Source organism: Equus quagga, chromosome 16 (assembly GCF_021613505.1).
Source record: "Equus quagga isolate Etosha38 chromosome 16, UCLA_HA_Equagga_1.0, whole genome shotgun sequence".
NCBI classification, from domain to species: Eukaryota; Metazoa; Chordata; class Mammalia; order Perissodactyla; family Equidae; genus Equus; species Equus quagga.
The window spans coordinates 64045430-64072064 of NC_060282.1; the positions used below are offsets into that span (position 1 = coordinate 64045430).

General features: G+C 37.3%; 1 protein-coding gene and 1 pseudogene across 3 annotated transcripts in view; both read left to right on the plus strand.

Moving 5' to 3' along the window:
• The window catches only part of MTFR1 (mitochondrial fission regulator 1), a 52094-nt gene that overhangs the window by 18094 nt on the left and 7365 nt on the right, over positions 1-26635 (plus strand). For 2 of the 3 annotated variants that reach the window (XM_046642276.1, XM_046642277.1), the window contains exons 3-4: positions 411-509; positions 9952-10067. In XM_046642276.1, the coding sequence (XP_046498232.1) occupies positions 411-509; positions 9952-10067 (215 nt within the window). Of the gene's footprint in view, positions 1-410; positions 510-6984; positions 7018-9951; positions 10068-26635 lie in introns of all 3 variants that reach the window. The other variant, XM_046642278.1, reaches the window with a different exon arrangement.
• LOC124228305 (uncharacterized) lies at positions 24284-24380 on the plus strand (annotated as a pseudogene).

Consider the following 26635-nt stretch of genomic DNA (forward strand, 5'->3'; position numbering starts at 1 on the left):
GAAAAGTCCATTATAACAAAAGTAGCTCATAGTTTAAAAAAATTATGTGTATATAAAATTCTAAAACTAAAATATGGCAGAGAAGATAAAATAGTGTTTCCTTTGCAGAATAGTTTGAAAATCTAATGAAAATAAAGTTTTTACTCCTAATATAGTATTATTTTACAATTATTAGTTATTCTTCTATATTTTTATGTAATGCCTTCCATTAAACATTGCACTAATAATAACCAGCTATTTATGTTCTTTAATTTTTAATGGAGAAATATTAGGTCCTTTCCCATAACATTTAGAGCATTCTGATCCCTTAGTTAATGTATTAGCATGTCATGCAATTGATTGACCAATGCTTTGTATTAACAGTTTTATAAGTCTTGTAATTAAACTTTTGACTTTTCCTACTTCCTCAGGTACTTTGGTCTGGGAAGCCATATGGTTCATCTCGCAGTATCGTAAGGAAAATTGGTACTAATTTATCTTTGATCCAGTGTCCAAGAGTTCAGTTTCAGGTACTATATTTTGTATTTTTCAAAATTTTCTGTTAATATGTACATTAGAAATATAAATAGGTAGAACAGCTTTAAAAGTATTTTTTGAACCATTTCCTCCTGTTGATGCCATTATCAATAAAATGAAAGAGGATAAAAACCACAGTAACGTCTTTCTAATTTTAGTTTCTCTGTAAAGTGATTATTCAACTCCTTAAGACGTTTATCCTTCTTAAAGATAAATATGCAAAGATTTAGAAGCATATAATAAGCCAAGCAGTTTTAATTCCCAGGTGACCTCAAACCTAGGCCTTATATTACTTCAGGAGGCTTCAGGTACCACCACTGTTTTCTTTAGTTACGACACCTTCCTCTTTGTTCAGCCAGTCTGTTCTCCCCTAGTTTATTTTTAGATGTTTCTGTGGATGCCGTGTAAGTTGCTTTCTCCATCCTTGTTTTAAAGCTTAGCATTAATTGTAGGAGACCATTGCCTTGGCAATGACAGCGTCAAGACAAAGAGGTAATTGTGGTTCTCTGAGTGAGTGATAATCAAACCCTGAATTAGGAATGCTTTTGAACATTCAGGTCTTAGCATTCTCTTCTAGCACCAAATCAGGAGCAGCTCTACTCTTCACTTGGAGATAAATTGCCATTTTCTTGATTTGGGCTTTTGCTCCTTATTGTTGTTATAGTATTACATGTGCATCACATTGTTTTGTTCTTTTTTTTAATATAAAGTTTTATTGGAACACATTTTTATTTATTTATTTATTTAATTATTTTTGAGGAAGGTTAGCCCTGAGCTAACTACTGCCAATCCTCCTCTTTTTGATGAGGAAGACTGGCCCTGAGCTAACATCCATGCTCATCCTCCTCTACTTTATATGTGGGATGCCCGCCACAGCATGGCTTTTGCCAAGCAGTGCCATGTCCGCACCCGGGATCCGAACCTGCGAACCCTGGGCTGCTGAGAAACAGAACGTGTGAACTTAACTGCTGCGTCACCAGGCCGGTCCCTGTTTTGTTCTTGTTTTTTAGTAGTTCTCTACAGCAGTAACACAACAAAATCTCTCAGTTCAACATTTAAGAATATAAAACTCAGCAGATATCTATACCAATTTTAAATAATAGATTAGCATGTGAAATGTGGAAGATGTATTTAACTCATAATTCAAATGCTCAAAAGTGCCCCTGTAAGCTTATTTGATATTATGTCTTACTCATAAATCACTCATCCTGGTAGATAAAGGTAAAAATCTGTTCCTGGGGCTGGCCCCATGGCTGAGTGGTTAAAGTTCTGTTTGCTCTGCTTCAGCAGGCTGGGTTAACAGGTTTGGATACTGGTGCAGACCTACTCCACTCGTCAGCCGTGCTGTGGAGGCATACCACATAGAACATAGAAGAAGATTGGCATGGATGTTAGCTCAGGGCTAATCTTCCTCAAGCAAAAAAAAAAGAGGAAGATTGGCAGTGGATGTTAGCTCAGGGCAAATCTTCCACACTGAAAAAAAAAGAAAGAAGTTTGTTCCTAAGTAAGTGGTAGAAATTAATGTTTGCTCAGGTTGATTAACAAGGTTGTTCATTGTTGTGCTCATAATCCTGCTTGCAAATTGACTGGGAAAACCTTTGTGCATCAATCTAGAAACCAACAGATTAGAGTTTTGTTTTTATCTATTTATCTAGCTACCTAACCTGGTTGCAGGAGAAGTTGCTTCAGCATTTGTGTTCATGTAGCTAGAGACATGTAAAAGGCCATGGAGATAATCTAGCATTTTCTGGTAGCAACCCAAATTTGCCTTGACAGTCAATGGGCCAAAGTACTAGAGCCAAGTACATTTCCTTGGAAGGATTCTCTTTCTCAGTTTTATCACTCATTTAAAAGGGTATGAGTGGAATAAGATATTAGATTTACTACAGGAACTGCATTCGAAAAGATACAGATTAACATAAGGAGAGGAGTAAGGTAAGAGAAATATTGGTGACCTACTTGAGAATGTAGTGGAAGACAGAAGACATTTGTTTATAGTGAGATTTTTACTTCCAGGCAGTTTTGTAGCATACTGAGTCTTTTCAGATTCAATATCAATATTAAAATCAGTATGTTGTCTCCTACTTAGATATTTTAAATCTGCTACTATTCCTCTGTATCTTCTATTTTTTACTACATCTATCAGAAATATAAAAAATGTAGTCTTCAAAAAATATAAAGGATGGAGTTTATTTAGGGTAATAAAATTGAAAGTGCATTTTTGCTATTTTTATATCTCATTTGGGGATTTGATTGATACGCAGTGTATTTGGACTGACTAGGAGTCCAACGTGGGTAAATACTTGTATAGAAAGTCTGGAACCACAGGTGGACCCAGGGAGGGTCAACACCATTATATGCCCATATTCAGGAGACAAAAATTGAAATGGCTTAACCCTGAGAATAGGGCATTTATGGGTCAATTCAGAAGCAGGAGTTAGGTAGTCAAAACCAGTCCCTCCGTTATCCTGGGTGATTTGTGTCCTTGGAGGACCCACCTGAAACTTAGCCTCATATTTTCTTTATTTCCTTTACTCCTGTTGACTCTCACTTCCATTCCTTTTCCAGCACCCACACTTCTGGCAACACCTCAACTCTGTCACCCTCAAAACAGCTTCACCTCTGAAATCTTAAGCCTTATATGTTCCTTCTAGATCACACTATCTTTCACTCTCATCAGCTGACCCATATATCTATGGACAAGTAAGACTCTTACATAAATGATAGGTGAAACGGGCATGTTACTTTACATTGGGAGGGTTAGACAAGATAACCCGTGTGAAGCCATGAGCCCCGAGTGTGATAACTGGTACATAATTAGTGCACAATAAACATGTGCTAATGGTGGTGATTTTGTTGTTATTGCCACCTTACAGTTGAATAGCACATTAGCTTACTTGCTTCTCTAATTCAACTCCTTGACTTTACAAATTGAATTTCTGTATATTTCTGACCTTATAAGGTCACAAGTCAGAACAGAGAGCAACTCATTTATTTACACCTTCATCCAGTTAATGGCACAATGACTGTTGGGCTGGGAATAAAATGAGGTAATAAATGTAAACAAGCATATAACAGCACTCAGTGTTTCTTTGCTGTGTGCTTTGAAGAAGACCTGCCTATACCCTTGCAGGCTTCATTGGCTTTCCCTGAACTTCAATTCGTGAGTGCTAGAAATGAGTTAGCTGTTTTACACTCAAAAACAGGATCCGTAGACCCTTCACATTTACTTTAATTAAGAAAAATAAACTTCCCCTGGCCCTTTTACACCTTTCAGGTGTGTACATTTCAAGCTTGAGTCACAACTACACACTTCCGGCCATAAGCATTTTGTATATTTGGATATTGTAGCCCCTTTGGAGGAGGAACCCAGTTTAAGACAAAGTGGGAGAATAGGTCCTCCTTTTTTTCCTAGTTTTTACTCTAGATTCATGAAACCAAAAGAAAATTCAGATCATGGAGGAACTTGCAAAAGCAGTGAGCTCTGGGAGATTGGGAGGAATGGGGTGCAGAGGTTTTGATTTGCAGTGGTTCTCAACACTGGTTGAATATTTAAATCACCAGGAGAGGGGCCAGCCCCGTGGCCAAGTGGTTAAGTTCATGTGCTCCGCTTTGGCAGCCCAGGGTTTCCCTGGTTTGGGTCCTGGGCGCGGACATGGCACCACTCTTCAGGCCATGCTGAGGCGGCGTCCCACATGCCACAACTAGAAGGACCCACAACTAAAAAATACACAACTATGTACTTGGGGCTTTGGGGAGAAAAAGGAAAAATAAAATCTTTAATTAAATCACCAGGAGCTTTAAAAAATAAAATATCCATGCTCAGGCCCCATCCTCCAAGGTAGTTTTATATGCCCACCTTCCTTGCACAAACACTCAGGGAGCTTTTAAAGAATATAGGTCCCATTCAAGGCTTACTAAATCTGAATTTCATACATTTGGTTTTTAAAACCTCTTCAGGAGCTTTTTATGCAGCCAAGATCGAAGGCTTCAGGCACAGATTGTGTTTTAGTATTTTGCTAAAGAAAGTTTCCTTTAAAGCAGTATCATAGTTATCTATTGGCAATTATGAAAGTAATCATTAAAGCACTTTTGGGATGCACTTTTATAAATTTTAAATTGTATAAGTTAAAGAAAAACAGAATGTAAGTGAAGCTTATTGGGGTAGTAAACAGTACACTTAAAAAAACTTAAGGCAAAAGAAAAGAAAAAGCTACCGTGAGTACTGCAGATAAGGGTGAGTGGGACTTGGCAGTGTGGTGTGGTAGTTTGAATCCCAGCCCTGTAACTGACAGGCCCCTGCGTAATTTAACCTGGAGTACCTTTTCCCCCGTGGTAACAATGCCCCACGCTGTTTTCTCGGATTGCTAGGAGTGGTTGTTGGAATTGGTGGTTGGAGGGAATGTTCTGTAACCCAACAAGTAATGAATGAGGCTTTCACTAAAGTTCACACACCGTGACTAAATTTGGAAGTAAAACAGCCACCTTCACAGCCCATCTTTATTTAGCAAATATATTTGAAATCCATACATTGTGCAGCACCCAGCTGCGCAGTGCACATAGCAGTGAAGCAGACGTGCTCAGTACTCTTATTAGGATATGATTCCATTTGTTCTAAATGCCTTGAAGGAAAAAGTAGTATAGCAGCGGGGAGGATAACAATGGTGGTCCGGGAAGGCTTCTTTGGGTGAATGCAGTTAAGGGTTAGAAAGAGCCAGGCCTGCAAAGAACCCGGGAGAGGGATGGAGGTGGGGGGAGTGTTGTGGCAGGGAGAACAGTATGTGTGGAAGTTGTAAGGCAGGAGAGCAGTTATTGTTTAGGGAACTGAGAGAAGGCCATTCAGCCAGAAGGAAGTGAGATAGGAAACTTAGTCTGGGATAGTGGTCACTGAGGTCTGAGCCATCTGAAGGTAAGTACCTGGATTAATATTAAAAATAATTGTTAAACGTAACACTTTTCCAGTTACTGTTTGATAATGTGGAATATGCTAGCACGTGATCTTATACTGTATGAGATGTCCATTTCCTGGTATTTTTAGCTCTAAAATGGCTGTTAAGGATAACTGAATTCAGATATGAGTATTATGTTTTATAAATTTGGTACCATGGCATAGTCATTTGAAGCCTAACTGTAAATAACAAATGTTTGTGACATTTTATTTATTCTTAGTAATTGGCCTCTTTAAGACTTGTTTCTGGGGCCAGCCCAGTGGTGCAGTGGTTGAGTACGCACGCTCTGCTTCGGCGGCCTGGGGTTCACAAGTTCAGATCCTGGGTGTGGACCTATGCACCACTTGTCAGGCCATGCTATGGCAGGCGTCCCACATATAAAGTGGAGGAAGATGGGCACGGATGTTAGCTCAGGGCCAGTCTTCCTCAGCAAAAAGAGGAGGATTAGTGGCAGATGTTAGCTCAGGACTAATCTTCCTCAAAAAAAAAAAATTATAAAAAAGTATATAAAAAGGAAAATTAAAAAGAAAACGACTTGTTTGTCCATGTGGATACTGTTACTTACTTTTCTAGGTTATTTTGAGAGATGCACATTTCCCTCCCTCTTGTCTCTCTTGTCCCTTTCCTTCTCCCTTTTCCCTCCTAACCCTCTCTCCCCTCCCCCATTCTAGGTGCATCATGAATAGAAAGCATTAATAAATGCTCAGTTTTTGAAAAGTGACCACTATACTCCAAAACATTAGTGGCTGAGTCTCAGCTAGGATATTTAATTGAGTCTTTTCATCCTTCAGACTAGTGTTCTCCACACAGGTATACCTCTTGGCTTCTTGGTGTTACTCTATGTCACTATATTAAAATACAGAATTTCTCCTTTCAGTTTTTCTCACTGTGGTAGAAATTGGTAGAAAAAGAGGAATAATTGAATTTATAAGCAAAACTAGAGATGATTATTCTACTGTGTTGCTCTTAAGAGTACATATTTTGCATTTGGCTATAAACAAATAGTGGTAAAATACACTGGGTCTATTTACTGTTACACCCTTTTTGACAAGAAACTGAGAGAATCCTAGTTCCTAGAACCAGTGTGTTTATTTTATGAAAAGTCACATGAGGACAAAGTTAGTTCTTCTAATATTTATTTCATTCTAAGTATTTCAACTTTTGTACAAGCTTTGTATTTTTCTTTTATGCATTTTTATTAAGTGAATCAATTTCCTTGCTATAGTTTTACATTATCAGAATATTTTAAATTATCTAAAGTTGCTTTAGTAAAATTCTTGAAATATATTGAATTTTGAATAATTAGATTATATCAAATGTTGAACTTCTTAAAATAGTAAAAATACAATGCTGCTATTGAAGTTTTGCTCTGAATGAAATGTTTTTCATACTTTCTGAAAGGAATTTCAGTAAGCACTGATTTTAAATTTAAATTTTATAATGCCCTTGATTCTGGGGGGGAAAAAAACTTCTATTCCCTTCACTGTTTTTTGTTTTTGTTTTTCCCTACTAACAATAGCTGTGGTAGGACATGACGTTGCTGGAACCTTCAGTAAGTTGGCCTTTTCTCTTTCAAACTTGCCATCAGTCAGTCATCCATGCATGTCAATAGTGGTGTCTACATTGTACTTCCAGAAATTCCATACCGTCAGTCTCCTGCCTGCACTGGCTTCACCGTGACTGGAGCTTGACTCCGTGAATTGTGCTTCTCATTCGTGCATATGCTACTCAGTGCTTATTTCAGCAACAAATGAAAAGCCCTTTTAAAAAAAGATTAGTATTACTATTTTTTCAGTTTTATTTTGTCTTTTGAATGAATTTGGTTTCCCCAGGGACTTTGTTAGCCTTCTTTTTTAGTGGCACAAATCACTGTTACCATGTAGGTAGGTGACTTTAATATTAACACTACTTTTTTTTGTGGAGCAGGATGTTAGTTAGGAATGAAACAGATATTATCAATTCTGGAACTGGTTCTTGACAGTACCATTAACATTTTCACCTCTTTGAGCACATGTTATAGACATGGTGTTTTTTCAGTAATTAAATATAGTCAGTGCTTAGTAAGATTGCAAACTAAGTCCATGGAATAATTTGTTTTGTTGTTTTTTAAGTTTGTGCAAAAAGCAACATCTCATTTTTATTGTGTGAAATATTTCAGATGTAAAATTGAGAAATATTGTTTCATCTTTAATTATGTTATACAATACTCTGAAAAGCTGCCACAAAATGGATCAACTTTTATATTTTTGAGAATTTCTTCTTAGAAAAGTATCATTTTGCTTCCTTTTATAAACAAATATCTGGGAGGAAAACAGTTTTTGAAACTTTCATGGGAAAGTAAGGTCTTGAGGTCAAAACTAGATTTTATTTGTCTTAACTGTACCTAACTTCTTACCAACTAGTAACTGTATTGGAACAAAATTGTATTTTCTAAACAAAGAGTTATAATCGGATTGATCTTTATGAGCTAGCACCTTAGGAAAGCACCATTCAGGTTTTACTGTTATCATCTCTCACTTGTGCAAAACAGTTCATTAAATACTATATCTTCTGGGAGCTTCCACAAGGCTTGAGGACCTTCTTGTTCAAGCATCTCCACATAAGCCTAGAATCTCCCCATTATTATAGTGTTAGAGGAACATTAATAGACCATTCTGTTTTCAATAACGGATGGAACAGAACATTACTAGATTCCTCAGTCTCTTGAGATCAGCTGTAATGCCCGGTTCAGTTATGTTATTTCAGTTGTGTAAAATACACGTTTACTGAATATCTGTGTGTTTATTGACTTTTTTGGGTAAATTTCTGAAATACATAAGGGAGTACAAAAATCTTCTTTTTGATTTTTCTTTGATCATATCCCTTAACAGTGTACTTGCTAAAGCTTATACTTTTTTTCTTCTGACCACAATTATTCCACATACTTTAAAACATTGGTATTTTGAAATCCTTTTCCTCTTAATTCCATTATTAGTTTGTTTTTGTTTTTGCCCAGGATTAGGTTTTTAAATTTCTACTCTTTTAATACCACTTGTTTTCTCTCTTGCCTGTAAGCCTATCCTCCCCAAAAGCCATAATTTAAGGCGTTTTAAATATTTGATGTTCTTGTTATGTTATTGTTAAAATGTCAGTTTTCTGGGGCCTGCTGGTGGCACAGTGGTTAAGTGCACACGTTCCGCTTTGGTGACCTGGGGTTCGCCAGTTCAGATCCTGGATGCGGACATGGCACCACTTGGCAAGCCATGCTGTGGTAGGCGTCCCACATATAAAAGTAGAGGAAGATGGGCACGGATGTTAGCTCAGGGCCAGTCTTCCTCAGCAAAAAAGAGGAGGATTGGCAGCAGATGTTGGCTCAGCGCTAATCTTCCTCAAAAAAAAAAAGTCAGTTTTCTGATCCTTCTTTATTAAGTTGATAATGTTAGGTAATTATGATATCAGAATGGGTACACATACCAGTAGCCAGTATGTTTAGTTAACATTTTATTCATAATATTAAAGATATTTTAAATTTTTAACTATATTAGTATTATGAGTTTGCATGGTATATTTTACATTTGAGGGAGAAGCATTATTTAAGTGTAGCTTCCAAAAGCTTGATCTGGCACTGATAGTGGCAAGAAGGTTCCAACAAAGCCTGGGTTACAGTAGAACCTTTCTGATAAGTAAGTAAATCTCTTTGGCCTTTTAAACTTTTTGCTTCAATTAGATAGTCTACATTTTCTTTTTTATTTAAACCTCCAACTTTTAGGAAGTAGTATATTAATCTGATAACTTTAGTTTTAAAGTATTATTCATTGGCCACCTGGCTTGTGAGGCATTATACTTAGAACAAAACTTTAGTTTAAGTTTCCATTTTTTTCAAGGTAAATTTCAGAACTTGGATGCTTTTTCTCTGTTGTATTTATTTCAGAATATTCTGTTGTTTCATCTATGTGTTCAAGGTTAGCTAGAGAATTCTGTTCTACTGCTATTTATATTTTTTGCTCTTTAATATAGTCAATACTTTTATTTAAAAATCAAGAGATTTAAGGATTTTTTAAAAATGTGTTTTCAACATTATAACAACATATCTGTATAATATCCATTTAAAAATATACAGATTTAGCATAAATTGGTCACTAGCTTGTTCTTGTACTTTTTTTTTCCCACTAAATCTCATCATAAAAAATTGGTTACTAATGCTTAAATTCTAAAATTTTCTTAATATTTTAGGATGGGCAGAGTTTTTTTTTTTTAGACCAGTCTCATTTGACCTGTAAAATAAAAGTTGAGTCCAGTTAAATTATAATTCAGAGATTGTTATACACTATTAGGTAACAGTATGACATAACTAATGGTCTCTTTTGAGGGGACTTTCAATGGAAATGTTAGAAACTGCCCATGTGTTTGTAAAACCAGAGTTGATGATTTTCCTTTAGGTGGTTAAAAAGTTTTCTTCTAACAGTTTGATGCCAGATGAAGAACTTTCTGTGTTTGTAACTTATAGCTTACCAGCCCTCCAACAGAATGGAGCCCCAGCTACCCAGGAGAGGATGCAGTGGCATCTTTTGCTGATGTTGGATGGGTAGCCAAAGAAGAAGGAGGGTGTTCGACAAGACAAAGGTTAGTCTGGAAGTTATCAGAGTGAGAAGCAGTATTAAAATAAGATGATACATTTGTAATATTTCCTTTTAATAGTCTAATTTGAATCTCTAGTAACCCAGTTATTTTTCTTGGGTAATCTTCGTTGCTGTTCATTTTTAAAACTCAGCTAGTTATTTATAAAGTTCCTAGAGACATGTAAGTGTGTCCTAAGTCCTTATGAATTACAGAATTCCCTGCTCTTTATAAGTTTACATTCTAATGTGAGGGACCAGAAAGAACTATCATAAATATGCCTAGGTAAGTAAAGTAATTATCATGGTCTTACTGGGGCAGAGGAATCAGTGTGGGTCATATTAGGGAATTTGTGTAATCATCAGAGAATGTTTCCTTAAAATTGTGACTCCAGATGAATTTTGATTCAAAGGAAACAATGTGTAAAAATTAGAGAGGTACTTCCATTTATTTGAAAGAAAATGAATAAATTGTTGACCAAACTTCAATCTAAAAATAGGAAATCAATCTAAATAGGAAATCAATAATATTGATACGGTAAAGTCTACTTAGTAAATTCAGAAGGCCACTGTGGGGTAAGAGAGGTTTAGCAAGGCTTCTCAGAGGAGAGGATGCTAGAGCTGACGTGATGAGGGTCACCAGAAGCCAATCAAATAGGAAGGCTGTATTCCAGGAGAAGTGAACAATGTGGCATGTTTAGGAAACTCCAAATGCCTCAGTGAGGCTAGAGAGTAGCGGAGAAGGGTAAGCTATAGAAGATGAATATGGAAAGTAGGTCGAGGTTTAAAGTTCATACATGTTAGGCTAAGACATGTAAACTTTTTCATGAAAGCAGTGTGGAGCCATGAAAGAAATTTAAGCACATGGTCATATTATCAAATTTGTATTTTAGTAAAATTTCCCTGTACACAGTATGAAGAATAGAAGGGGGCCAGGCCAGGAAATAGGCCAAATAAGAGATGATTAGAATTTGACTAACTTAAAAAACCAACAAAAGACAGAGAGAAGAGGGACTCAAGAGATACTCAGAAGAATTGAAAAGACTTAGACACTTTTTAGATACTGAGGTTAAGAAAGGAAGAGTCTAGGATACCTCCCAGGTTTCTGGCTGAGATAATTATGGGAATGATGGAACAATAATAGGAATATAGGAAAACAGATTTTTTTTCTTTTGGTGGGTGGGAATACGAGGAGATAGTCCAGTCTGGAATATGTTGTGTTTGAATTTCCTGTGGGACCCTGACATTGCTCTAGAAATGGTTTATATAGTTAGATATTGATAAAGAATGCTTGCCCTCAAACATATAGATAGAATGGCTGATAATCAGATTGCTCAAGGAGCATATGTAAGACATAAAGAGCGTTTGTATCCTGGATAAAGGCATTTGGGAGAGAATCAGGGAAAAAAAGAGAGAGAGAAAGAGGAACCCCCGCCCACACCCCGCTAAAGGAGCAGCTCTAGAGGCAGAAGTAGAAGCAGCAGAGGGTGTTGTCATGGAAACAAAGGTAGCAGAGTTTCATGGAAGGGGGAGTAAACTAGTCATCAGTGTCAAATACTTAGAGGCTAGGTAAATCAAAAACCTAGCAAGTTTCAATTTTGTGTTGCAGTTGAAAGATTGTCGTTGACTATTAGCAGAAGTAATTTCATTTAAGTGGTATTAGCTGGATAAAATAAGAATCAAGTAATCCAAGAGTAAAGAAGGAATTTGATTTGAATGACAAGTAGAAGTGAGGACATAGCAATAGATGTACACAGACCAGATTAGCAGGTAAAGAGTCTTTCTTTTTTTTTTTGAGTCTTTCTTTTTTAAGATGTTTTATTTTTTTAATTAAACATTTCTTTTCCAAATAGACCATCAGTTTGTCTGATTAGTTTTTTAGAAAATTATTGAGGTCATATTGGCTTATAACAGTGTGTAAATTTCAAGTGTGCATTATGCTATAGCAGTTTCTGTATAGACTGCAATGTGTTCACTACCAATAGTCTGGTTTTTCGTCACCGTATATATGTGCGTGCCCCTTTACCCCTTTTGCCCTCCCCCAACCACCTTCCCCTCTGGTAACCACTAATCTGTCCTCTTTATCCATATGTTTGTTTGGATAAATACCCAGTAGTGGGATAGCTGGATCATATGGTGTTTGTATTTTTAATTTTTTGAGAAATCTCCATACTGTTTTCCATAGTGGCTACACCAGTTTGCATTCCCACCAGCAGTGTGTGAGGGTTTCCTTTTCTTTACTTCCTCTCCAACATGAGTTATTTCTTGTCTTGTTAATTATGGCCATTCTGATGGGTGTAAGGTGAAATCTCATTGTAGTTTTGATGTGCATTTCTCTAATAATTTGTGATGTTGACTGTCTTTTCATGTGCCTGTTGTCCATCTGCATATGTTCTTTGGAAAAATGTCTGTTCATATCATCTGCCCATTTTTTTGATCAGATTGGTTTTTTGAGTTGTGTGAGTTCTTTATATATTTTGGAAATTAACACCTTTTCAGATGTATGATTTGCAAATATTTTCTCCCAGTTGGTGAGTTGTCTTTTTGTTTTGTTTCTGGTTTCCTTTGCTTTGCAGAAGGTTTTTAGTCTGATGAAGTCCCATTTGTTTACTTTTTCCTTTGTTTCCCTTGCCCAAGTGTACGTGGTATTCAAAAAGATCCTTCTAAGACCAATGTACTGCCTGTATTTTCTTCTAGGAGTTTTATGGTTTCTCATCTTTCATTCAAATTTTTAATCCATTTTGAGTTAATTTTTGTGAATGGTGAAAGATAATGGTCTACTTTCATTCTTTTGCATGTGGCTGTCCAATTTTCCCAGCACCATTTATTAAAGAGACTTTCTTTTCTCCATTGTATGTTCTTAGCTCCTTTGTCAAAGACTAGCTGTCCTGTCCTTAGGTGTGTGGTTTTATTTCAGGGCTTTTGATTCTGTTCCATTGATCTGTTTGTCTGTTTTTGTTCCAGTACCATGCTGTTTTGATCACTATAGCTTTGTAGTATATTTTGAAGTCAGGGATTATGATGCCTCTAGCTTTGTTCTTTTTTCTCAGCATTGCTTTGGCTATTCTGGGTTTTTTATTGCCCCATATGAATTTTAGGATTCTTTGTTCTATTTCTGTGAAGAATGTCATTGGGATTCTGATTGGGTTTGCACTGAACCTGTAGATTGCTTTAGGTAGTATGGACATTTTAGCTAAATTTATTCTTCCAATTCTTGAGCACAGAATATCTTTCCATTTCTTTATGTCTTCTTCCATTTCTTTCAATAATGTCTTATAGTTTGCAGTGTATAGGTCTTTCACCTCCTTGGTTAAATTTATTCTTAGGTATTTTATTCTTTTTGTTGCAATTGTAAATGGGACTATATTCTGGCTTTTCTTTCTGCCAGTTGGTTATTAGTGTATGGGAATACAACTGATTTTTGTCTGGTGATTTTGTACCCTGTAACTTTGCTGTAGTTGTTGATTATTTCTGATAGTTTTCTGGTGGATTCTTTAGAGTTTTCTATGTATAGAATCATGTCATCTGCAAAAAGTGAGAGTTTTACTTCTTCCTTTCCAGTTTGGATCCCTTTTATTTCTTTTTCTTGCCTAATTGCTCTGGCCAAAACTTCCAGTACTATATTGAATAAGAGGGGTGAGAGCAGGCACCCTTGTCTTGTTCCTCTTCTCAGAGGGATGGCTTTCAGTTTTTTCCCATTGAGTATGATGTTGGCTATGGGTTTTTCATATATGGCCTTTATTATGTTGAGGTACTTTCCTTCTATACTCATTTTATTGAGAGTTTTTTTTTATCATAAATGGATGTTGGATCTTGTCAAATGTTTTCTCCTCATCTGTTGAGGTGATCATGTAGTTTTTATTCCACGTTTTGTTAATGTGGCGTATCATGTTGATTGATTTGCAGATGTTGAACCATCCTTGCATCCCTGGAATAAATCCCACTTGATCCTGGTGTATGGCCTTTTTAATGTATTGTTGTTTTCAATTTGCTAATATTTTGTTGAGGATTCTTCCATCTATGTTCATCAGTGATAGTGGGCTGTAATTTTCCTTTTTTGTGTTGTCCTTGTCTGGCTTTGGTCTCAAGGGAACGAGTTAGGCAGCATCCTTTCTTCTTCACTATTTTAGAATAGTTTGAGAAGCATAGACATTAAATCTTGTTTGAATGTTTGGTAGAATTCACCAGAGAAGCCAGCTGGTCCTGGACTTTTGTTTTTTGGGAGGTTTTCGATTACCGTTTTCTCTTTACTTGTGATTGGTCTATTCAGATTCTCTGTTTCTTCTTGATTCAATTTTGGGAGGTTGAATGAGTCTAAGAATCTATCCATTTCTTCTAGGTTATCCAATTTCTTGGCACATGGCTTCTCATAGTATTCTCTTGAAACCCTTTGTATTCCTGTGGTATCTGTTTTAATTTCCCCTCTTTTATTTCTAATTTTATTTATTTGTCTTCTTTCTTTTTTTATTAATGAGTCTGGCTAAGGGTTTGTCACTTTTGTTTGTCCTGTCAAAGAACCAGCTCTTAGTTTCATTGATACTTTCTACTGTTTTTTTAGTCTCTATTTCATTTATTTCTGCTCTGATTTCTCTTATTTCGCTCCTCCTGACTTTGGGCTTTGTTTGTTCTTCTTTTTCTAGTCCTTTAGGTGTAGTTTAGGATTACTTATTTGAGATATCTCTTGTTTGTTGAGGTAGGCCTGTATTGCTATAAATTTCCCTCTTAGTACTGCTTTTGCTGCATCCCATAAGAGTTGGTATGTTGTATTTTCATTTTCATCTGGCTCCAGGTATTTTTTGATTTCTTCGTTGATCCAGTGGCTGTTCAGTAGCATGTTGTTTAGTCTCCACATAGTTGTGACTTTCTCAGGGTTCTTTTTGTAGTTGATTTCTAGTTTCGTAGCATTGTGGTCAGAAAAGATGCTTGATATGATTTAAGTCTTCTTAAATTTATTGAGGCTTGCCTTGTTTCCCAGCATATGACCTATCTTTGTGAATGTTCCATGTGCACTTGAGAAGAATCTATATTGTGCTGTTTTTGGGTGGAATGTTCTATATATATCTATTAAGTCCACCTGATCCAGTGTTTCATGTACGGCTACTGTTTCCTTGTTGACTCTGTCTGGATGATCTGTCCATTGAGGTAAGTGGGGTGTTGAGGTTCTATCCATTGAGGTTCTTGTGTTGCTGTCAATTTCTCTCTTTAGGTCTTTTAGTAGTTGCTTTATGTACTTAGGTGCTTCTGTGTTATGTGCATATATATTAATAAGTGTTGTGTCTTCTTGGTGGAATGTCACTTTTATCATTACACAATGTTCATCTTTGTCTCTCATTATCTTTTTGGTCTTGAAGTCTGCTTTGTCTGATACAAGTAGGGCTACACTCGCTTTCTTTTGCTTGTCATTTACTTGATGTATCATCTTCCATCCCTTCACTCTCTGCATATGTTTGTCTTTAGAGCTGAGATTTGTTTCCTGGAGGCAGGATATTATTGGGTCTTGTTTTTTAATCCATCCAGCCACTCTGTGTCTTTTGATTAGTGAATTCACTCCATTTACATTTAGAGTGATTATTGATATGTGGGTGCTTAATACTGCATTTTATCTCTTGTTTTCTGGTTGTTCTGTATTCCCATTGTTTCTTTTCCCTTTTATTTCTGACTACCATTTCAGTTTGGTGGTTTTCTGTGATGGTTTTCTCAGTCATTTTTAATTTATGATTTGTGATTCTGCTCTGATTTTTTTGTTTAGTGGTTACCATGAGGTTTGTATAAAAGATCTCATAAATGAGGTAGTTCATTTTCTGATAGCCTCTTGTCTCCATTAGCCTAAGCAGGTTCCATCCCTTTCCTCTTTCTCTTCTGTGTTTTTGTTGTCATAAATTATTATTTTTTGTATTGTGAGTTTGTGACTAAGCTGAATTGTTTAAAGTTATTTTTGAGGCTTTCTTTCCCTTTATCTTTTATGTTATAATTGTTTGCTAACCTATTGTGATAGAGAGCTGCAATTTTCTGATTTTGTCCATCTGTTTATCTCTTTGCTCAAGGCTTTGTAAACCTTTTGCCTTTTTGTCTCAGGTAGGAGGGCTCCCTTTCATTTCTTGTAAGGCAGGACTAATGGCGATGAACTCCCTCACTTTTTGTTTATCTGGGAATGCTTTTATTTCTCCATCATATCTGAAGGATAATTTTGCTGGATAGAGTATTCTTGGCTGATACTTTCTGTCTTTCAGTATTTTGAATATTTCATTCCATTCTCTCCTAGCTTGTAAGTTTCTGCTGAGAAATTCCTTGAAAGCCTGATGGTGGTTCCTTTGTAGGTTATTTTCCTCTCTTGCTGCCCTTAATATTTTTTCTTTGTCATTGACTTTTGACAGTTTTACTACTCTATGCCTTGGAGAAGTTCTTTTTGCATTGATGCAATTAGGAGTTCTACTGGCTTCATGTGTTTGTATGTCCGGTTTCTTCCCCAGCTTCGAGTTCTCAGCTATTATTTCTTTGAACAAGCTCTCTGCTCTTTTCTGCCTCTAGGATATCTATTCTTTATGTTCGTTTTCCTAATTTAGTCTGATATCTCTTAAATAATTTCTTCATTTTTAAAAAATCTTTGTTCTGTCCCCTCCTCCACCTGAAGCATTTCTATTTTCAAGGTCACTAATTCTCTACTTTTACTCCATAATGTCTACTCTATTTTTTATGCTTCCTACATTATTTTTTTATCTCATTGATTGTGCTCTTCATATTCAGAATTTCTGTTTGGTGTTTTTTTAGAGCTTCAATCTCTTTGGTGAAGTACTCCTTCTATTCATTAATTTTATTCCTGTGCTCATTGAACCGTCTTTCTGAGTTTTCTTGTAACTTGTTGAATTTTTTTATGACAGCTATTTTGAATTCTCTGTCAGTTAGATTGTAGTCTTCTGTGACTTCAGGTTTGGTTTCTGGAGAGCTTTCATTTTCCTTCTGTTCTGCAGTGTTCAGTGTTCTACAGTTCTTAGTGGTGTTTGATGAATTGATCCTCTGCCAGCACATTTGTAGTAGTAATTACCTTTTCTTATTTGAGTACCGCTTTGTTTATTTTGGTTCTGGCCACGTGGGTCTTGTGTTCCTCTATTGGCTCTCTGTGGCCTTGGATGCGGCTGTCCTGTGCACCACCTTTGCTGCTGTTCCTGGGTTGTTTTGGTGTGCTGGTTGCACTGCTACCAAGGGTGCTGTGTTCACAAGTGTCACTGTCACTGGTGGGGACCAGGGCACCCAGGGACTTGTATACAGCTCCCACTGCCAGTGGAGCTGGTGTTGGGGTTGCCACCCCTGGGGGCTGGGTCAGCAGTTCAGCTATGGTTCTTATTGCCTCTGGTCACAGATTCCCCCGTCACCATTGTGGTGTGCACGGGGGCTATTTTTTCTGTTCCTGCCTTGTCTGCTCATAGCTGTGTCAGTTGGCTGCTCTGTGTTTTCATGGGCTGGACTCCAGCCAGTCAGTGGGGTGCCTTTGCATGGGCTGAGCGGCCACCACTTGCAGGGAACGTTGTGCAGATGGAACCACCACAGCATGGTGGGCACTCCTGAAGGCCAGGCTACCACCACTCTGCAAGCATTCACACAGTGGCTGGGTTGGCCCTGCCTCCACTTGCAGTTGCACTGGCTGCTGTGTGAGTATCCGCATCCTGGATCGCTGCTTCCAGGGACGAGGAAGGGGCCGCTCCCCTAGTTCCACTGCTTCCAGGGGTCCAGTCCATCTGCCTTCTGATGTATGGATGGATGCTGCATGGATCTCTCCGACGTCCTGTTGTGCTGTGAATCTTCTGTTGGTTAATGGATGTGTATTTAGTTGTAACTTAGAGGGGAGAGACAACTCACTCTGCCATGATGTTGATGTCATTCTTCTAATTAAACTTTTTATTTTGAGATTATTGTAAATTATTCACATGTAGTTTTAAGAAAGAATACAGAAACATTCCCTGTACCTTTTACGCAGTTTTCTCCAGTGGTAACATCCTGCAAAACTATGGTACTTGATCACAACCAGGATATTGACACTGATACAGTCAAGAGGGAGAACATTTCCATACCATAAGTATCCCTTATGCTGCCTTTTTATGGCCACACTCACTTCCTTTCCATCTCCAACCCCTCCTCAATCAATGGTAACCACTTATCTGTTCTCCATTTTCACAATTTAGTCATTTCAAGAATGTTATATAAATTGAATCATACAATAAGCAACCTTTTGGGACTGGCTTTTTTCACTAAGTATAATTTTCTGGGGATTTATTCAGGTTGTTATGTATATCAGTAACTCATTCCTTTTTAGTACTGGGTAGTATTCCTTGGTGAGGATGGACCACAGTTTGTTTAACCATCCACCAGTTGATGGACATCTGGATTGATTTCAGTTTTTAGCTATTATGAATAAAGTTGCTACAAACATTTATGTACAGGATTTTGAACAACCGTAAGTTTTCATTTCTCGGAAATAAATGCCCATGAGTGCAGTTCTTGGATCATTTGTGTCATAAGGTAGTTGCATGTTTAGTTTTTAAGAAGTTGACAAACTATTTTCCAGAGTGGCTGTACCATTTTACATTCCCACCGGCAATGTATGGCTAATCCAGCTTCTCTGCATCCTCACCAATGTTTGGTGGTGTTATTCTTTCTTTTTCCTTTTTTGCCATCCTAATAGGTGTGTATGATAACTCATTGTGGTTTCAATGTATGTTCCCTTAATGGCTAATGATGTTAAACATCTTTTCATGTGCTTATTTGCCATCTTTATATCCTTTTGGGCAAAATGTCTCTTTGTGTCTTTACCCATTTTCTAATTGGGTTTTTTTCTGAGGATTTTTTATATATTCTAGACAGGGGTCCTTGTCAGATATGTGGTTTGTAAACATTTTCTCCTACATAAAGTAAGACAAGTAAAAACTTGTCTTTTCTTCTATTTAATAAGGTCTTTCATGGGGTAAAAGTTTTTAATTCCGATAAAATCCAATTTATTGATTTTTCCTTTCATGAATCGTGCTTTTGGTGTCAGTATAAGAACTCAGTGCCTAGTGTTACATCCTGTGGATTTTCTTGTGTGTTTTTTTAAGTTTATAGTTTAATATTTTACATTTACGTCTGTGATTCTTTGTCTGGTTTTGGTGTCAGGGTAATACCAGCGGAACATGGGAACTTAACTGCTGCACCACCAGGCTAGCCTCTGAAAATTCTTGATTTCCCCAATGTTGAAGGATATGTTTGCTGGGTATAAGATTATGAGTTTATAGTTCTTTTCTTTTAGCACTTGAGAAACGTGCCAGTTTCTTCAAGCCTCCGTGATATCAGGTGAGACATCCTCTGTTATTCCTATATTTTTTCCACTCTAGGTAAGGTGTTCTTTCTCTCTAGCTGCTTTATAAATTTCTTCTTTGTCTTTAGTTTTCAGAAGTCTGAGTAAGATGTTTCTTGGTATAGATTTTGTTGGGTTTATTGTGTTTTTGGTTCACTCAGTTTCTTGAATCTTTAGGTTTATGTCTTTTGTCATTATTTCTGTAAATATTTTCTTTAAGTAAGTTTTCTGCCATTATTTCTTTGAGTGCTTTTTGAGCTTTGCCCCCGTTCTCCTGTCCTTCTGGGGCCCTGATGACACAAATATTAGGTCTTCTGTTATGGTCATGCACATTACTGAGACTCTGTTCATTTTTTTCCTGGTCTGTTTGCTTTTTGTTTTTCAGATTTGATAATTTCTTTTGTTCTGTCTCCAAATTCACTGATTCTTTCCTCTGTCTTCTCCATTCTGCTTTTGATCCTATCTGCTGTGTTTTTTATTTCAGTTATTTTACTTTTCAGCTGTGAAATTTTCATTTGGTTCTCCTTTATATCTTGTTTCTTTGCTGAGACTCTGTTTTTTCATTTGTTTCAAGAGTGCTGGTAATTGCTCATTGAGGCCTTTTTGTCATAGCTGCCTTAAACTCTGTCAGATAATTAAACATCTCTGTCATCTCAGCTGGCATCTGTTGATTGTCTTTTTTCATTCAATTTGTGTTCTTTCTGACTCCCGGTTTGAGGAGTGATTTTTTTTTTTTTTTAAAGATTTTATTTTTCCTTTTTCTTCCCAAAGCCCCCCAGTACATAGTTATATATTCTTCGTTGTGGGTCCTTCTAGCTGTGGCATGTGGGACGCTGCCCCAGCGTGGTTTGATGAGCAGTGCCATGTCCGCGCCCAGGATTCGAACCAACGAAACACTGGGCCGCCTGCAGCGGAGCGCGCGAACTTAACCACTCGGCCACGGGGTCAGCCCCTTGAGGAGTGATTTTTGATTGAAACCTAGATATTTTGGGTATATGGAACTCTGGATCTTATTTAAACCTCTCCTTTTAGCTGCCTTCACGGACAGCTCTCTGGTGGGGAAGAGCAGGTGCCACCGTGTTACTGCTGTGTGGGAGCAGAAGTCCAGTTTCCCACTTGGCTTTCATCCACCCCTGAGGGTGGTGCTCCTTATTACTGCTGGGTGGGCTGGGAGCTCCTCCCTGAGGGGCAGCCTGTGACACCATCCCAGTGGCTAGGGGAGGGTGCCACATTACTGCTGGATGCGGTGTAATTCCAGGCTCCCACGCTGTCTCCACATTTCCACAGGGAAATGGCGTGTCTTGTGAAGTCTCTGCCTCCTCTAACACTGTCCTGCAGGGTTTGAGGCACTTCATTGCAGCCTAGCAAGGATGGAAGTTGGCCTTTGCTGCATGGTGGAGGTGGGGCCACAGTATCTGCTGTGGTGTTTGGCTGGAGTAGAGCAGTTATTTTACATAAGTTCTGTATCTTGGGAGGCTTCCCCCTTTCTTGGTCCTTTAGCTGAGAGAGCAGGCTTTTGTTGGGGCTTTTTTTTTCCTGCATCCATTGGCATTTCTGGGTTACCTGTTACTCCAGCCCCTGGTCTGGGATAGATGAGGCGAAAGGAAAACCAGGGAACTCACTCTTGTGTCTTTTTTTCTTTAGCTCCCAAGATCCCAGCCAGTCTGCCTTCTCTGTACCTTTCAAAGTCTTGTTATATTTGTTTTCTGTAAAATGTCAAGGGTTTTTAGTTGTAGTCAGGAGGAAAAATAGGGATAAGTGCATCTGTTCCATCTTCCTGGAAAGAGAAAGGCTTTTAACATACATGTCGTGTTTGCACTGGGTATAGCATTATGGGGTAGCTATTATGGTGATTGTGATTATAGAGGAATTGAGTTGGCGTAATGGATCTGGATAATGGATTTTGTCAATGATGTTGAAAATAATTGGCTAAAGGGTCTTTGAAAAGGTGCCTGGAAGTACTCTAGGTAAAGATAATCTGAACTTGAACGAACTGAGAAGGAAACAGAGGAGACCCAGTTGGATTTGAGTGGTGCTCTAGAGGGGGAAGTTGACAGACAGGTAGTGAAGTGCCCCCAGAATTCCAAAGTTAGTGACAGGTTAGTGACATGGCTCACGTGATTAGAAAAATTGGGCAGACTTTCTCTTTTGCAATGTGTTGCTGTATTGCTCACATCGATTGTGACAAATTGTAGATGTACATAAAACTAGGTGTCTGGGAAGGGCATTCTCAGAGTTACTTCCTGTGGCTGATATCCTGATAAACAGGCTGACGCATCTGAGTCTGACCATCTCCGCATGGAAGGGAGCTTTGAGGAAGCACTCTTTTATCAGTCTCACATAACAAAGCGTATTGTAGCTTGATGAGGGAGCAAATTTGCCATCTGTTTTAAACAGTAAGACACAATAGGATCATGGACTTTTACTTTGTCTTGACAATTATTGAATACTAGTACTCTTACCAGGCAAGTTGAGTCTTTCTTCCTCTGTCACTTTGATATTAATTGCATTTATATGGGAATTTTTTATAACTTAAATTTATAACAACTTGTAACTATAACAAATCTTAAAAACATAATATGAAAAGAGTACATTCAAGGCTTACATATTGCCGTTTGAGTGTTTCTCTGCCTCTCACATTTGTATTTGTATGAAAGCCAGAGCTATTCAAGATATGTTTCTTATTTCTCCCTTGAAATTTATGTTGATGACACTTCTGTAACAATTAGTTACAATGTCACAGTATTATATCTCTGGGAACATAGCATACATATGAGTCCTTCATAATTGGTTATTGTACAAATGATTTTTTTTCAAATGCACTGAACTTCGGTTTTTTCATCTCTAAATTGGAAGTATTAATACCTACCTTGAGAGGAGAATTTTAAAAGATAACATGGGAAAACTTAACACAGTTGAATGCACACAGTAAGGCCTCATTCTTTTTCCTCTTTTCTATACGCATTTTCATTTCCCTTTGAATTAACAGAATGGCCTCAGAATTGGAAAGAAATTTTCATTTTTATAAGAAGCATTGAGATTCTTTGAAGGAATCAGTATAACTGATAATCTTAACATCATTAATTTGTTCTCTTTCATAGTAGTAGCCTAAGGAGAATGTGTAGTCTTTGGATATATACACAGCATAGCATGTACACTGTGTGATGAAATTAATGACACTAACCTCTAGTGGCTTCTGGTAGACATGATGAACATTGTCATCAAGTCTTCGATTGATTTTGGAGTAGAAGAACATTATTTAAGGAATATTGAAATATTTCAAGTTTAACTCCAGTTTCTTCATTCTGTATTAATTTATTAATTTCTTTTTTTTTTTTTTTGAGGAAGACTAGCCCTGAGCTAACTACTGCCAGTCCTCCTCTTTTTGCTGAGGAAGCCTGGCCCTGAGCTAACATCCATGCCCATCTTCCTCTACTTTATATGTGGGACACCTACCACAGCGTGGCGTGCCAAGTGGTGCCATGTCTGCACCCGGGATCTGAACTGGTGAATCCCGGGCCGTGGAGAAGCGGAATGTGTGAACTTAACCGCTGCGCCACTGGGCCGGCCCCTATATTAATTTCTAATTGTGTCTAATTCTTAATTGTGAGTGCCACATAAATATCAAACTGAGTATTTACTAAGTAAAAATTTATAGGTTTACAGGATTTGAACGTATTTCAGGTAGCCCTTTTTCTTACACCAGAGTGTTTGTAATCTAATGACTTGGATGAATGTATTTACAAAAATCCATAATATAAGGATAGTGAATAAAGTGAGACCGAAGACTTTGACCAAAGATATCCAGCTTAATTTTTCAAATTTGCGTATTAAGTATAAAGTGGAATGTGTTGTTTCTTAAGGAGTGTCGGGGAAGAACCCCAACCTTGTAGAGGATGACGATGAGTAACAAGACTCCGAAGGAAATGACTCAGCAGGCAAGCAGGCTGGCTCACCACAGCTCCATGGGTGCTAGCCAGTGTAGACCAGGAGACTCGGTAGATCAGAGCAAGACGGTTTCCTCCTCCCAGCACTGCAAACAGTAGGTGTTACTCAGGCCCACTTTAATCTCAATTATTTGACACCAGACATTAACTGATAATGTACATCAACAAAAAACTGCATTGAAGGGAGAAATGTCATTTCTGTTAAATAGCACTTTTAGGAAGATCCAGCCTTTACTATACAAAGCAAGAGGCTTGTGTTGAACAGCTCCCAGAAGGGCTAATGCAGTGAATCCCGCTAGTCGTCTGCTCCCTCGCATCACAGCAGTCCTGTCTGCTCCCCGGAAATGCTTTCATGCGTTACTTACCTCTGTCAAAATAATTTCTCCAGTCAGTTTGTCTTTATCCAACTACTTGCTCCCTTGGAAAACTTAATGTTTTCTACCCAACTTCATGTTTTCAGGGAACTAAACTGACAATAGAGTGTATTTTTATTCCTTTCTAGGCTATTCTCTGAAAACGTGGGGAGGGTCAATAAAAATCATCTTGGGAATACCACCTTTCATACACACTGAGCTGATACTTAATCTCAGATTTTGAGTTTTCATTTAGTGTGAGATAAAGGTGCATTATCATTTTTCACTAAGTGAAATAAGGGTCCATTATTATAATGCCCCAGAGGTACATTATATTTAATTTAGAATTTTCTTTGAAATAGTCAGTGGAGCTTAAAAAGCCTTTCCTATTTATGTAAGTTGTGCTCTGACAGCGGCTGCCCTTGATCCTAACCCTGAAAAGGTACGAGAGCTGGACAGTTAGGGTGCAGTGCCCCCTGAAACGAGCCTGTGCCTTCTGCTGTTAGGCACTTTGGAGGCAAAATCAAACGAACAACAAAGGTAGAAATCTCACCAGCAGAAGTCAGTGTGCGGAAAATGGTTTTAAGAAACACTTTGGGTGCTCACTTCGGCAGCACATGTACTAAAAATTGGAACGATACAGAGAAGATTTGCACAAAGATGACACACAAATGCATGAAGCTTTCCATATTTTTATAAAGTATACTCAGGAATTGATAAACAATAAGGTACACCCAAAATCACACAATGTTATAAACCATTGTAAGCCCAATAAAATTATTTGGAAAAAACAAAAGGAGAAACACTTTGGCTGTTTGTCTTCTGCTTTTGGGACATCCATACTTGATGCCTGGTTTTTTTGTTATATTCGTTTTTGTTCCTTGAAATTTCTCTGAATTATACACACAAATTCTAGACAAGCATTTCTCTAGTTTGGATTAATTCTGCCTCTATATTCTAGCTCTTAACAGCTCTCTATTCTGAAGGAGGGCGAACGTTGGTTCTGAGAATGAATTATTTGTTGACTGGCTTATAAAACAGATGTCTGTGAGAAAAGGCTATGTGTTTGTACTTTTAAAGCAAGGGGCATGTCTGAGAATTTTCATAAAACTTTACATACACAGGGAAGAGTATTACAGAGCAACTCTTCTGGCTTTTGTTTTTGGTTCTCCAGCTCCTTTAAATGTTGAATCTCTCTGTGTCTTTGAGAGAAGACATAATCATTTCAGGATGACATTCCTTTTACACCGTCTAAAAACCCACCTTTAAATTGAAATCTCCACATTTCCTTTTAAAACTTTGATCCCATAACCATCAACAGTATTTCATATAGGGAAATGCAGAATCTATATAATCAAAGTTATGAAAATAGCATAGATGTAAAATACAGATAATCTGACTGTTACTTAAATTATTTTGGTAAGACCCTAAACTTTTTTCTCTTACCAGGCCTACTGGTATTCAAGATTAATGAGTGCTTTGTCCTTAATTTTCAGTAGATGGAAAGAAAAGGATGAAATTTGCCTGTAGGAGTTACGAAGAGATGTGAAAGCTTAATTCTGTTTTTTAACATTGTAGTTGCTGTTCAGTATTCATTAATTTTCTCTTACCATTTATTTTGCCTAGAATATCTTTTAAAGAAGTAAACTGTTCAAACATGTCTTGTAGTTGATATCTTAATCCAAATTGACATATTATGTTGTTTCAATTCTGGATATTGAAGAGTAAATATTCATGGGATTTGAAGATTGGTTTACACTTGAATGATAACATTTTAAAACAAACTTTAATCCTTTAATACTTTTGGATCCTGTAATGTCTAGGATTTTAAATGGGCATATACTCTATGAAAGTGACCACTAGTTCTTGAATAAACAGTATTATAACATCATTTTCTGTTTAGCAGCACAAAAGATTCTGATATCCAAAATTTAACTTTATTTGCTGTTATAATATAGACTTCATGAAACCTCTGGACTCATAGGAAAACAAACTATCATCCTCACTTCCATCCCCAGATAGGAGTATCTCTATTCCTTTAGGTATGTTTTGATAAAGAAAGCAAAATTCAACTTCCATGGAGAATGGAAGATGGTGGGGGTAGAGATGAGTCTTTATCCGCTGGTTCTCTGTTCCTCTCCTCTGTACTCAGTTCCACTTCCTCCCAGTTGGCACCCTCCAGATGCCCCTCAGCCCGCTGCCCGTGTGGTGGCTTCCATCCTCCATCCCCAGAACACTCTGCTTCTGAGCCTTCTCTTCCTCTGAGTTCACTCACTGCTGCTCTCCCTTCTTCTGCACTGTTGTTTTGAACACATGTGATAGTTTAATTCGACATTTATTTCAGATTTCTGTATTTTACCCAGATCTGTTCTTAAGATTAAAATGCCATCCCTATTGCTGTCCCAACCTACCAGCAGTTCTCCTAGTTTTTTCAAAAAATCGCTATTGTGTTTAGTTTAGTTAAAAACATAAAAAGTTACCAAGAACATAGTTAGGAAGCATATTAAATTAAATAAGAATATTTGACGTTATATTGATATTAAATATAATTACTCTATAAATATCTCCCCTCAAAAAACTTCATTCAAAAGATTGACTAATTTCTATCTACTTGTAACTTAATGTATTTACTGTATAGAGCTGTTTAACAATTTTTGACCTATCCTGTGAAAGGTAGGTAGAAATCAGAATTTAGCCTGTTGCATCAGCAAAGAGCCATAGTGACTTTTTTTTCAAAATTTTAATGTCTTTTTAAAATTATTTTCTTTATTGCAGGTTGATTAGAACACATGCATCTAATCCCTAACTTATATAACAATCTTTCTCTCTTTCTTTTTTTGGTGAGGAAGATTGGCTCTGAGCTAACATATGTTGCCAATCTTCCTCTTTTTTGTTTGAGGAAGATTGTCACTGAGCTAATATCTGTACCACTCTTTCTCTATTTTGTATG